General features: G+C 35.8%; 1 protein-coding gene across 1 annotated transcript in view; it reads right to left on the bottom strand.

The window, feature by feature from the left end:
• LOC114871416 overlaps nt 1-13,053 on the bottom strand; it is a 39,372-nt gene that overhangs the window by 11,206 nt on the left and 15,113 nt on the right. The window contains exon 7 of the mRNA XM_029177253.2: nt 12,083-12,215. Within this exon, the coding sequence (XP_029033086.2) occupies nt 12,083-12,215 (133 nt within the window). The remainder of the gene's footprint in view (nt 1-12,082; nt 12,216-13,053) is intronic.

A 13,053-nucleotide genomic window follows, 5' to 3' on the forward strand; every position in this document is an offset into this window, starting at 1 on the left:
CTTTTATTGTTTTTATGAAACAACGGGTCTCGTTTGAAGCTAAATCAAGAGGAAAGAGTATAGTGAACCATCGATCCAAAAATATGGTGGTTCGAAGAAATCACCTCGTGATCATCGACGAACAGGAAGGCTTTCTCCAGTCGATGGAGCAAAGATTTAGGTGAACGCCTCTGAAACCACTGCCGTTGAAGCTAAAGGTCTTTAAAAGCTCGCAGTTGTGCGGAAACCCAAATCACAAAAAAAGAAGAAAAAAAGAGAAGAAAGAAGAACCACAGAAGCGAGAAACGGAGACAGACTGCATCAGGGGTCGAAAGATTCCAGTTGCTCCGTTCGCGGAAACGGTCTGGAAAGTCTGTCCAAGTTGGTTTGAAATTAAGATAAGTCGGCAAGAACGCGATACTCGAGCCATTGGAAAAGTATGTCGATGAAGAAAGCTGGTCGTTTCTGGGGAAATAAGTCATTCGACCAAGAAGGATTTCAAGTTCGAACAGCTCGATATTAAATAAGTTTCCATCCTCGAATCCTATATGCCAATTAGACTCCATAGAATTTTTAGATTTACCAGAAAAGAACCTTTTAATGAACGCTTGAAATTTCAAGTATTTTTATGTCATGTCATAAATTATTTATTTGCAGCAAAGTTGGTCTAAAGACTTTCAAATGTGTAGGATAAACTTTGCATTCTTGTCTTTCATTATTAAAATTTAATGATTATTAATAGCTGTTTTTCTTTCAAGTAAAATTGAGTTTAAGAGTAACGTTCCTTGTCGTTCTTTGGATCTCACAGTGTTAATTAAGTCGAAACAGTACTCATTTTCGAGATAGCAAACATTCAGACATTTCATCGGAGATTTTCAAACGGAAAGCTGTAAATATGTGCATCTCTATTTCCCGTTTACCAGCAACTGATCAAATACACGATCAATCGGAAAAGCGGCTAAGTACTGAAAGCCAGCGGAATGAGTTGATTGCAGTACTGCAAATTATAGGACAGTGTTATCTGATTGATTAACTTTTTCTCGCATTTAATGGAACAACTCTTCTTCTTCGATTGTTTATATCACATAAAAATAAAACTTACTTATATAAATTTTAATTGAAAATTATATAATAATTAATCAGCATTTGGTAAGCTGTAATTATAATTAATTCATCTTTGACATGGTGTAACTATAATTATTCAGTATTTAACACGACATAATTATAATTATTTAATTGCATTGTTCCATGATTTTGATCGATTATATTAAATTTGTTAAGTGGGTCATCTTCAACCCTCGCGTCATTAAACTCGCGTTGGATTAGGGTAGAAAAGTTACGTTTGCTATTCTTGAATCAATTGTAGGGAATACTAGAAATACGTTGGCACGACCAGCGAATTTCCGTCTGTTTACAGAACGTTCGATCGTTCATCCTCAAACAAGATGCAGATCGCGCCGTTGTCAACGAGCCGTGCACGGTTCCTCCCGTTAATTCTCCTCGTTCTCTTGATTGCGAGAACTTGAGGAGAGGACACGGTAGATCCTGATGGAACCTGGTCCCTACGTTATTATGCAGCCTCCTAGTTAAATCTGTGACACACGACAAATACTCGTTCCTCTGTGCTTAATGACTATGCTTTAGAGTACTTGTCAACAGGGACAAACTGTGTCACTACGTGCAGACTAGCACGAGGTGTACAAAAAGATATATGATGGTCTACATGGATGATTAATTAATCTTTCGTGTATCCTTGAAACTTTCAGACGACCTATTAAACCTTTTGCTTAATAGTGTTACGTTATTTTTACTGAGTATTGGTGTATAAGAGAGTTAAAATATTTATTCTAAGCACATGGTAGAGAAAGTCGAGGGAGGTCCTAAATACATCTTAGGAGGAACCTAGGGAGATCCTAAATACATCCTATGAGGAGACCAGAGAGATTCTAGGTACACCCTAGGAGGAGCCTCGAGAGATATCCTAAGTATCTCCTACGAGCAACCTAGGGAGATCCCAAGTACACCCTAGGAGAAGAATAGGGAGATCCCAAGTACACCCTAGGAGAAGAATAGGGAGAGCTAAGATTCTAGGCAGAACGCCAAAAAAATTCCAAGGAGAACCTGAGAAAAACCTAAGAATATCCTAGAGCTTATAGACAACGTTAGTAGAGCCTAGGATCTAAAGAGAACCTAAGGACCTAGGGAGAGCCTAAAGAGGTCCTAGGGTCTAAAAACAACCTAAGGAAAAATCTAGGGATCTAGGAAGAGTATGAACCTATACTTGTATAGGTTTCCTTTTAAACCATCAGACAGTACAGACAATTTTTCTCGCAGAATCCAATGTTTCTTCAAGAATAAATGATAGGCAATATTGTACCTTTCTGCAGTTATTGCAACCATTTTGATTTATCCTAACAACGTTCTTGTGGTTTCTTTCAATTCAACCTTGCAATATTTCTTTTCTTTACACCCTGTTGTCGTGTAATTCTTCTTTACGACATTCGTTGGTAAACTTATCCGTTTCTAAAGAAATAGATCATATCAGTTTAAAAAATTATCAAATTTACAATCATTGGAATATCTCATTTTCCCAAGCTTCTTGTTATACCTATCTCAGATTTGATTCACGATCTTCCAGCGTTGCTAAATTATTCAATAAAGATCGAAATCGATAATCGATTCTCGAATGATATCGGCTTCAATCAGAGTCGAGTATCGTCCTGATATTATCCTGTGCCAACGTTGCCTGCTGAATAAAGCAAGATGCATAAACCAGCGAGCAGGTAATGCGTGTGCCACCGGTGCATTCGTGATTTATACCCGCGTGCACGAGCTCTTGCATTTCCGGTGGCGCAGCCGGTAGAAATGGCATCTGTTACCATTATCGTAGCGTGAACTTCCGTTACGGAAACCGTCGTCGAAACGGTACGCTTTTTTCTCTCTCTCTTTCTCTCTAAATTTTCGTCCTCAAATCGGCTTACCTTTTTCTTATAATTGGTTCTTTATCGGTAAAACGAAAATATAATTGTGCCGATAGGAAAATTTTGTTATGCATTTGTTAACAGAAAATACGACAAAGTACCTCCTTTGTTAATAATTACTTAATATAATAATTTAAGAAATAAATAATAAGTTTTAGTTCGCTACATTAATAAATTTTATTCTCTACCCTTGGTATAATTCTTTTTTTAACTTTTGATTGGCAGTGTATTTGTTATAAATTTTAGAATTTTAAATATTCTCCAGAAAGTTCAGAAATAATATGTCTATAAATTCGTATGAATTCAGGTTTTTTGGTATGAAATCGATAATAATATCGTTAGTAATAGTGGTTCCAACTTCACCCTCTATCCAGAGAATTTCTGTAGCGAGGCAAACCGCAACGAACCTGTTCAGGGTTTCCGTAGCCGGAATCTGGATTTCCATTACAATTTGTAACTTCCAACTCTCTGCTAACGTTCCAATGGAATATTAACCTTTCTCGACTCTTAGCGATGATTAATAGCGTACCCTCACACACGACACGTTCATTCGCGTAGCACAATTCTCGTACAAAAGAAAATTAAAAATACCGACGCGAAAGGAAGGGAGAACGTCGATTCAATGAATCATGAACCGACTTATTCTATGAAACGTGCCATGCATTCAGTTATTTTCTAGCCATTCTTCAAAAAAACGATGAAATATTAACGCGTCAAAACGTTGAACGCGTTCTTTCACCGTGAAAAATGACGAAAGTGAATTATTATCCGAAACTCTAGATTCCTTCTTTTTTTATTTACTGTTCTTGTATGCAACCATCCATCAGGTGTTACTACAGTAGATTCTCGTTATATTGCCACGAAAATTTTGCAACCTTCCAAACTTTCAATTCGAGAAAAAAAGGGAGATAATATTGTATTGTTTTCGTAAGGAAATCTGACTTGAAAATCTGTGTAAAGATCAAATCGTTTACTTGAAAATATAACCAATCTACAATATCGCAAAATTATAATGAAAAGAATTTTAGCACTAGCATTTTCTATGTTAGTAAACCCTGAACTGGGTCAATCATGACAGTAGTGTAACTAGAGGCATGGGGGATCAGAAGGTTCAGTTGACCTCTTATTAAGAAACTAAAAATTTATTTATTTCTTGTTTTAATCTGGAAACTTTCAGACAAGTCTGAAATTTAAATTAAAAACTCAATTTTAATTAATTTCTTCGTCGATCCTAATAAATTCACCTCAAGTTTCATAAAAAGGAGTAAAAATTCAAGGATATCAGAGCCTATTTTATCACCCCAGGAAAAATTACCATATTTCTGAGATAGTAACATTTTAAACGTCTTACAATATCAGAATGAAAGGAGTAATTTCCGAATTCGCACGGTTAAGTCGTCCGAGCGACAATTAATCGTTCCAACAAAAGCAAGAGGGACAAAGGACTCTTCTGTCTCATAATTCAATCCCCTTATTGTTCAGCTCGAGTTATCCCACGTGTCATCCTTCAACCTAAGACTACACGGTTGGACAATGGCCGAGGATTCGGCATTAAAGAGCTCCTGCTTCCGGTGAAACATTACTCAACCAGCCACGACCAATTGCTTAGCAAACAACCTTCAGGGTTTCTACGGTCTTTCTTCGAGCAATTAGTTTCTGTGACTGACGCTCGGTTCTTTCCTTCCCACACATTTCTTCGGGTTCATTCTTTTTTGCAACCCTTATGGCGCTGTGGTTGGTTTTGTGATTCTGAAGAGAAAGATTGATCGTTGCTTAGCTAAGAAAAGATGCTTCGTTCTTTGGGCTAGAGACATCAATCTGAATATATTCGTGGAAAAACTGATTTTTACATTTTATCCTTAACCCTTGAACAATGAGGTTTGGAAAAATCGTGACCAAAGGTTCAAAAACATATACAAATATTTAATTTTCAGAGGAACAGTGCAAAAACTTTATAAAATGAAAATAATATAAGATACAAAATTAAATTAAAATTCGGAGGAAGTTAGTTCAAGGATTAACTGGTGAGGTGGAGTTTAACATATCCCAATTACACTGTTCATCTAATTAATGGTTGAACTTTACTTTGGAACACGCGAAATTATTGGCTTTTATGTATTTTAATAGTACTTGATGAAAAAATAAGTGAAAGGTTCAACCTAACTGATTGTTAAATAGAAATATAATTGTCCTAGAAATGTAGATACAAAAATAATGAATAAACTTTACAGATTAATAATATCCTATAAAAGAAAATTAAGAATTAAATTAACTTCGGATCGTCGTTTGTTTAAAAATTTCCTTGTTCCTCAAAAACTACATCGCCAATTAAGGGTTAAAATGACACCCATTATGATAAATTCATAAAGAATAATTCAATTGGAATGAAAAATTGTTCAACTGAGAAAATCTGAGGAAACACGGCGAGAATGAAAGTGCGATAACGTAATTTTCTCATGCGTCTAATTGCTCTTTGATCTATTAAGGTCGCGTTACTTTGTTTCGCTTAATTAGCCTGTGTCGCGTTAGCGCTATCAGCAACCCGATTCAATTAAATATACATCGACGCGGCTAATTGATACATGTTCGTGTACAATGCACCTGAAACGGTCATACGTGAATTTTATCGATTTATTATAGATATACGATACATTTCCCGATATGTATAAATCTATTAGATGTATAAATTAATTCTATGCCTCTTCTTCTTCTTTTCTTTAATTGAAGATTTATTTTTAAAAGCTATGGTAACTCCAATTATTGAAGTAATTTTTATTATTATTATATTCTTTCATCATTTTTCAGATACATAGAAGCGCAGAAAAGTATTCAAATTTAAAACGATAATAAATTCTTGAACAGCGTAAAATTTAGAAGATGAAAATAATGAGATACAAAATTAATTTAAAATTCGGGCTCTCTGCATAGTCCGCCATCGAAAGGTTAAAAGGACATAATGTCACAGGCACCGAATTAATTTGTGATTGTTAATTGTAGCTAAATACTAAATAGTACCATGTTGAACACGCTACGTTCTACTGTCTAAAACAGGAAACACATCGAGGTGAATTAACAGGGTTTGACCGCGTGTAATTACTCAACAGCATGCCCCCTGGTAGAATATTTTGCTGAAAGTTATTGTAACACGTAACTGATACACCCATGCGATTAATCTACTCCCCTGTATATACGCGAATTGCTAAACCAACGCTGGTTTAAGACCATGATAATTTAACGGGAGTGTAATTTATTCGCGCATATAAATATAACAGCGAACTGGAGTAAAATGTGTATTTTGCCTAATACACTGAATAGTTCAGGGGAGGCAATTTTCAATTTTCAAGCCTTAAAATGAACGAATACCCTTAAAATAAAAATTTTACTTTCAATTACTTAAAAAAAAAAGAAATTAAATTGATCCAAAAAATGTTTCAAAGCTTTGCATTCACAAGATCTATGTTTTCTCAAACGACTAGAACAGTAGCTTTTCCCAAGCAGATGTTCCTGCCACGATTTCCCCAAGAGGCACTAGCAAACGTTAAACGAGGGTTAGAATCGTCGTTCAACCGATCAAATAGATTCGAAGCAAAGGAGCTCGTACAAAGGAACGATTTCGACCTCGTAACCACGACAGAATCACTGCAGCTAACGAACCCGGAAATCGATGACACGATAATCCTCGCAGAACTCGCGTTAATTAGCCTGTGTAATTGAATATCGTACGCTGTTCTCGATCGAAGGGTTGATTTACGTGGATCAGCTGTTGCTCTAACGATTAATTTGTACCCTTTCTGGATATTTCTTTTCATCGATAAACTCGTTGCTTTAGAGGTTTTTAATTAATATACATGTTTGCTGTAAAATTGTATTTGTTATTAATATTACGATTGTAATTTTAATGATATTCGAGATTGATAAAATTGAATTTGTAGCAATGCCTCTCCTGCTGCTATTGAAACTTCAGAGCTTAATTGGAATTTATTTTACAAACGTTTCATCTCGTTTTTATTTTGTTAATTAATGACGATGTGGATATTGATCTTCATTCAATTAATATTAATATATGAATCGGAAGATTTGAATAATTTCATTGTTCCTCTGGGGGTAAGCCAGGTCGCTTAAAAATTTGGAAATTTTAGACATTTAGAAACATGAAATTTATGAATTCTGGAATTTAAAACTTCTAAAATTTTTCATTTAGGTAATCTGTAATATTGTAATTCTGATACTCTAATATTTCAAAATTTGAGCAATTATATTTTAAAGTTATTATCATTAACATTATTTAATTTTTGTATCTTAAATTATCAATACCAATAATAATAAAGTAATTCCAAATGTTCCATTTCTTCTCATTATCACAGTGTTAATCATTAATTACTCGAGGACTCAAGATCGTTAGGTTGAAAACCAAACAACCCCTAACACAATCAACCAAGTCAATTAGGAACGATTACCTTGATGTACCTTGACAGGATAGCTCATCAGTAAATGAGAAAAAATTACCGTGGTGATCTTCCAACATCGTACACCAGCTTAATGGTAATTTATGCAGCCAACTAATTACCTCAATTTCCATCCCTCCATCTAAAAACGATATTTCAATGCGCTTTCGTGATCCTGCCCGAAATAATTCACCTCCTCTTCCTATTTTCGCTAAGAAATACGTGGAAATAACCTTCTTTACGTTTGAAAGAGGGATGAATCGTTGTCTTTGAGGGGTAAATTTATTCCAGATACGATGAAACGTTGGACTGGGCCGGATTCACTTCGCACAAACCCTATTCCGATGGTTAAAATCTACGAGGCTCACGGCTGTTTCCATCGAAAATGGAAATCAAAGGTGTTACATATTCATGGATCGTTCGATGTTGCTCCCTGTAAATACGCACCCCTCTTTTCAACCCTACATGATTCTTTTCGCTTTGAACTTTCTAGCCATTCAGTGGTGCACAGTGTTTTATTTAACATTGATAAAAACAATTTTTCTCTTTCTATTCCGAATGGAAATATTTGATAAAAGATTGCATTGATACTACACTGGCGATCAAAAGAGGCTTCCCCATAAAAAATGAGAAGCTTCTCCCTGGGTTTTAGTGTTCCAGGGTTCCTAGTCCTCGCTTAGATTTTGCGAGCACATTTGGTGGAAATTCCGTACCCTATTCATTAACCTTTTTATTATACATTCTAATAAACTACATATATTCATTTACGATACCACATTATTCAACTAATAATTCTTAAATTTTTTAAGTGATCGTCATTTAAAGTTAATGCTCTCTAATATTTCACGGTTATTGTGAAAGTTTTCTATAATAATTCTAATAAATTATTATTATACACTCGTATCCCGAGATTTGTAGAATCATCTATTAAAATTTTCCTTCTTGGAGGCATCATAAATTCCACCATTCGCTACTATCCTCTTTTATACTCTTTATGTAATGCAGTTTCAGAAGTAGATACATTAAACGCAAAAAAATTTGCACGCTTTCAGAATCCTTTTGGCAGCCCGCCCAACGTTATCGCACTAACGTTTTTGATCGTGAAAGAACTCATTTCGCTAACCATTAAGTGGTTGTCAGGTATGTTTAAATCATGTTCACTTCGATTACACTCTTGAACGAACAAGTGTAAAAACGGAATGACTAATGATTGCTCTTGGTTTACCTTATGAGCGAATTTAAAGATCAAAATATAAAGATGTTATTTGAAATTCAAAACTGAATTAATTGCGGAAATGGAAGAGTACCATAATCTTTTGAGATCCTTTCTTCTCTTTTTTGAAAATAGCATAGAAACTTTTTTGAAATGAAAAATAGCTACGGATAAAATTGATGTCAAATCAGACTCGACAAAAATATACAAAGGGACAGAAGTACGAATCAATTAATAAAGAATTTATTTGTCAATAATCTTGCAATCACCTAAATATCTAGATTAAATATCCCGAGCTTCACACCTAGACGATTTATCAACGAAAAAAAATAAGTAATATCCTGGTGGCAATTCAGGCCGAGCTTCTCCTTGGAGACTCAAGAGGGTAGAAGTTCGGAAGCTCGTCGTGAACTCGTGTCTCGACAAATATTTGACCCGATCCGACCGATGCTAATACGGCAAAAGTCTCCGGCGGCTGGGTAGAAAGTCGCTGGAGAAGCAACGTTCACGCTTCAAGACGTAAATGCGAACCGCCGAGAACATGTCGAAGAGTTCGTGCTTGTATTCGTCGTCGATCGGCAAACTAGTTCGACGACGATTACGTGCGAGAAACTTGTCCGGCAGAAAGTTTTCGTGTTGATCGAATTTCACTTTGTGAATGGGACGGGTTTGTATGGGATTTGCTGGATCGTTGTTGCTTGTTCAATTAAGTTCTATAATTTCTAATAGAACTAATACTATGAATTATTGATGAACACTTTATAATAAAAATATTGCAAAAATGTAGTATGGGATGAATATAAAAAAAAATATTTGAATTTCATCATTCGTTGATTTTTTGAAATTCATACAATGGAGATGAGAAGAGAAACATTTGCGTACGAGGTGCGCAATGTTTTTGAGCTATCCAGTCAGAGAGGTTCGATTTTTATTCTGTTTGAAGCGAGTAAAATCGAGTAGCCTCTCTTCGTATTCATTTATTGGAGCCTGGCCAAACTATTACGTTATACACGGTGAATAAGGTAAATTGTTTGACCAGTTTACCCTTGCTGGGGCTTTTTCAACCGGCGAAGTAGATTAGTTTGTTAGGTAGAAGCTCTCGTTCCATGTTATTTTTCAAGCTGTCGTTGCTCCACCGTTAATTAACAAAATATTCATCGCTACTCCGAGCTAGCCTCCCCTTTCGACGCGCCACTTCGATCAGCTTCTTTTATTATATTATAAATCCTTCAATAATTTCTTCCCTCTTTTTCAACCTTCAAAGACTAAGGTACTGGTTATTTTCAGAAATAAGAATCGCAATTGATAATAAATAATTAACTAGATATCCTGGAGAATGTCGAGTCTTTTATTTCTAATCTTAATATTCTTTACAGGGGCAGATAATCGGGGCAGGTCGGGTAATGACCGGGTCGGGCCAGGTAGTGATCGGGTATAATCGGATATAATTAAGTTTCGGGTCTAAGTCGAGTTCAGGACCGAAAATTACGGGTACCCGATCAAACTCATGGGAAGGAGAAACTTTTCCCGACCTAAGCCCGATCCAAATTGTTGGATGTTCAAACACTTTTAATTTGTCTATTTTTTTGTCACCTTAGAAAATATAAAACATCATTGCTAATTTATTCCAGTCACCCACAGCAAAAGGTGTCAAGGTCTCTATAGGAGAACCATGGTAGAAAGGGTTAATAATTCAAGGAATTAATTCCTGAAATTCTGGTAAAGTTAACCCGGTGAAGGTGTGAATAGTTAACCAGGTCAATAACTTTGATAAAGTCTCTTATCAAAGACACCGATCGCCCTTTAAGCGCTTCTCTCGAAAGTGAAAAAAAAAAATCCGAAACACATCGATGGTGTTTTTTCCCCCCCGAAAAAAGGCTGGTTCAAAGAGACACTACGAGTTCTCTATTTATATCGAGATCGCGCACGTGGGCGATGCATTGTTTAATCACAGTCGATTAAACGGGAGAGAGCACACCCTCGAGAGAGGGCCAGTGTCCTTAATGAATCGATTCGGACACGGCTGGGATCATTAATCTGTCGAATTCACTCAACAGCCAAGCTGGAAAGCAAGGATCGATCGAACTGCGCGATCTCACGCTCCTGTAATTAACGCGATGTACCCTTCGAGGCTCATAGGATCCTCGACTCGCGTGATTCCTTTATGAGCAAACACCGCGTGAATTAGCGAGCCAATTATGGTGTACGAGCCTCGTTCATCGTTATGCTATTGACATTAGAATCCTACAAGAGGTGTGTGAATTCTGGATCAAGGCGATGTTCAAGAGGAAAGAAACAAATTAAGAAAAGTGTAATGATGGCACCTAATCAAGAGGTTGCAAAAGAAAATTAAAAATTGCTATAATTATTTCCTGTCTGAATGTTATAGATCTTCTGTAAGATGGATGTATTGGAGTACATCATTATAGAGTAGGTACTTATGAACTCTACTTTTGAACTGGGTGAAAAGTGCATATTAGAGAGCCTTCTCTGTGAAGTAATACCTCTATAGAAGTACTGCCCCTCTTCAGAATTCCTCTTATTGAGTTTCTTTGACCTCCATAACACAAATTCGTTCATGTATTTATGAAACACTTGGAATCAATCTTACTGTTTGACTCTAAAAATGAATAGAGCATTATCTAACTTCTTAATACCTTCCTAAAAATTTCAATGAATAATATAACTATAGAATGGCCCCATAACCTTGATTTTAATACAGATAAACCTATGTAAGTACTCATGAAACTTTAATGAAAGAGTTCCCACTCTTTACCTCTGAAAATTAAAGAAATAATTATCTAATTCTATCAGACCTAGCTACAGGTTTCTAAAGACGATAGAGCAATAGAATGGCCCCATAAACTTGATCTAAATACAAATGAAACCCATATATGTTACTCATGAAACTCTAATGAAGGAGTTCCTACCCTTTGCCTCTGAATAAATTAAATAAATGGTTATCTAACCCTATGAAACCCAGCTAAAGGTATCTAAACGACAATAGAGCTTTAGAACTATCTACATAATCTTGATTCTAATACAATTGTATCCAGATACCCATAGAACTCTAATGAATTCCATTCTTTATCTTGAAAAATTAATTATATGGCTACCTAACTCTATAAAACCTAGCTAGAAATTTGTATAGGCGATAGAGTTATAAAGTGCTCCCATAATCTTGATCCTAACAGAGGTGTACCTATCTACTCCTGTAACTCTAATAAATTCTACTCTTTGACTCCAAAAATTGAATAAATGACTATGAAACCTTACTAAGGGATTCGATGAATAGAATCACAGACTACCCCCATAGTCTTCATTCGTCACCATAAAGGTGGCCCAATAACAAGGCACCATCAAGCATTAAGATCGATGCGCGATAAAATCAGCCCGTCATGCGCAGACGGTCGGCGTCTAGCTCGAAGGAAAAAGTATTCTTTCAGAAAGGAAATTCAACTCACCAGACGAGGCAGGCTTCATCCTGGACTGGTAGCTGGAATCCCATAAGCAACGTCGAAAACACGTTCAGCTTCGATCTGTTCCCTGGATAACGCATTTTCCGATCTCCGACTGACAGATCCTGACGCGATGCATCTTTCCAACAGAGAAAAGAGAAAAAATTTTTATGATAACCATATAAATAAGAATAATTCTATTTCTTTGTCTGTTAATTTTCAACTATAATTTTAGTCCTCTTTTGAGTTACAATTTATTAAATTAAAATTAATTTTTTATTCAAAGGTATGAAAGTTTTATGGAGTGGGCTTTCAAAAAATTCTATTATTATCGGAGGTGCATATTGAAACGATGACGCGTGAAACATAAATGGAGCAGCCAGCATAGAAGCGGCGGGATTCTGAATAGTAGTCTTCTTGCGAATGACAGATCACGGGGCCCAGCCTTTTGTCGCTTTCGTATCGATGATGAAATATGAGCCCGTTATGATCACTGGACACCACGTTTTTCGAGCTTCCAGCTATATTTTCCTCGTTACAGAACGTGGAACAGGTGAATTAGGACAATCCCACGATTTTTCATTGGAAAAAATAGATGTGCTCGTTTTTCGGCTCGGCCCCGTGTACCTACTGTCAAAATTCTGTTTCTATTACAAATGACTATAACAGTTGTATGACAGAAGCCATTTACAACCAACCGAACCGAAACAAACCGAGCTGAACCGAATTTCTTTTTCTTACTTATTTCTCCTTTTACAAAAATTCTTAGAAAGTACGTAAATAGATCTTCCCTGAAGCATACCTTTTATCTTTTCAAAGTATATTATGGCAGTGAATGAAGATCGTAATTATTATAATTATTTGTATGAATTTTAAAATTTTGGAATTTACAAATTTTCATATATTTGTAATGAATTTAATTTGATAATGAGTATTTGTTATCCCCTAATTTAATCTTAGTTTTTTATTGAAAATTA

This window comes from Osmia bicornis, chromosome 12 (genome assembly GCF_907164935.1).
Source record: "Osmia bicornis bicornis chromosome 12, iOsmBic2.1, whole genome shotgun sequence".
In the NCBI taxonomy this organism is placed as follows: domain Eukaryota; kingdom Metazoa; phylum Arthropoda; class Insecta; order Hymenoptera; family Megachilidae; genus Osmia; species Osmia bicornis.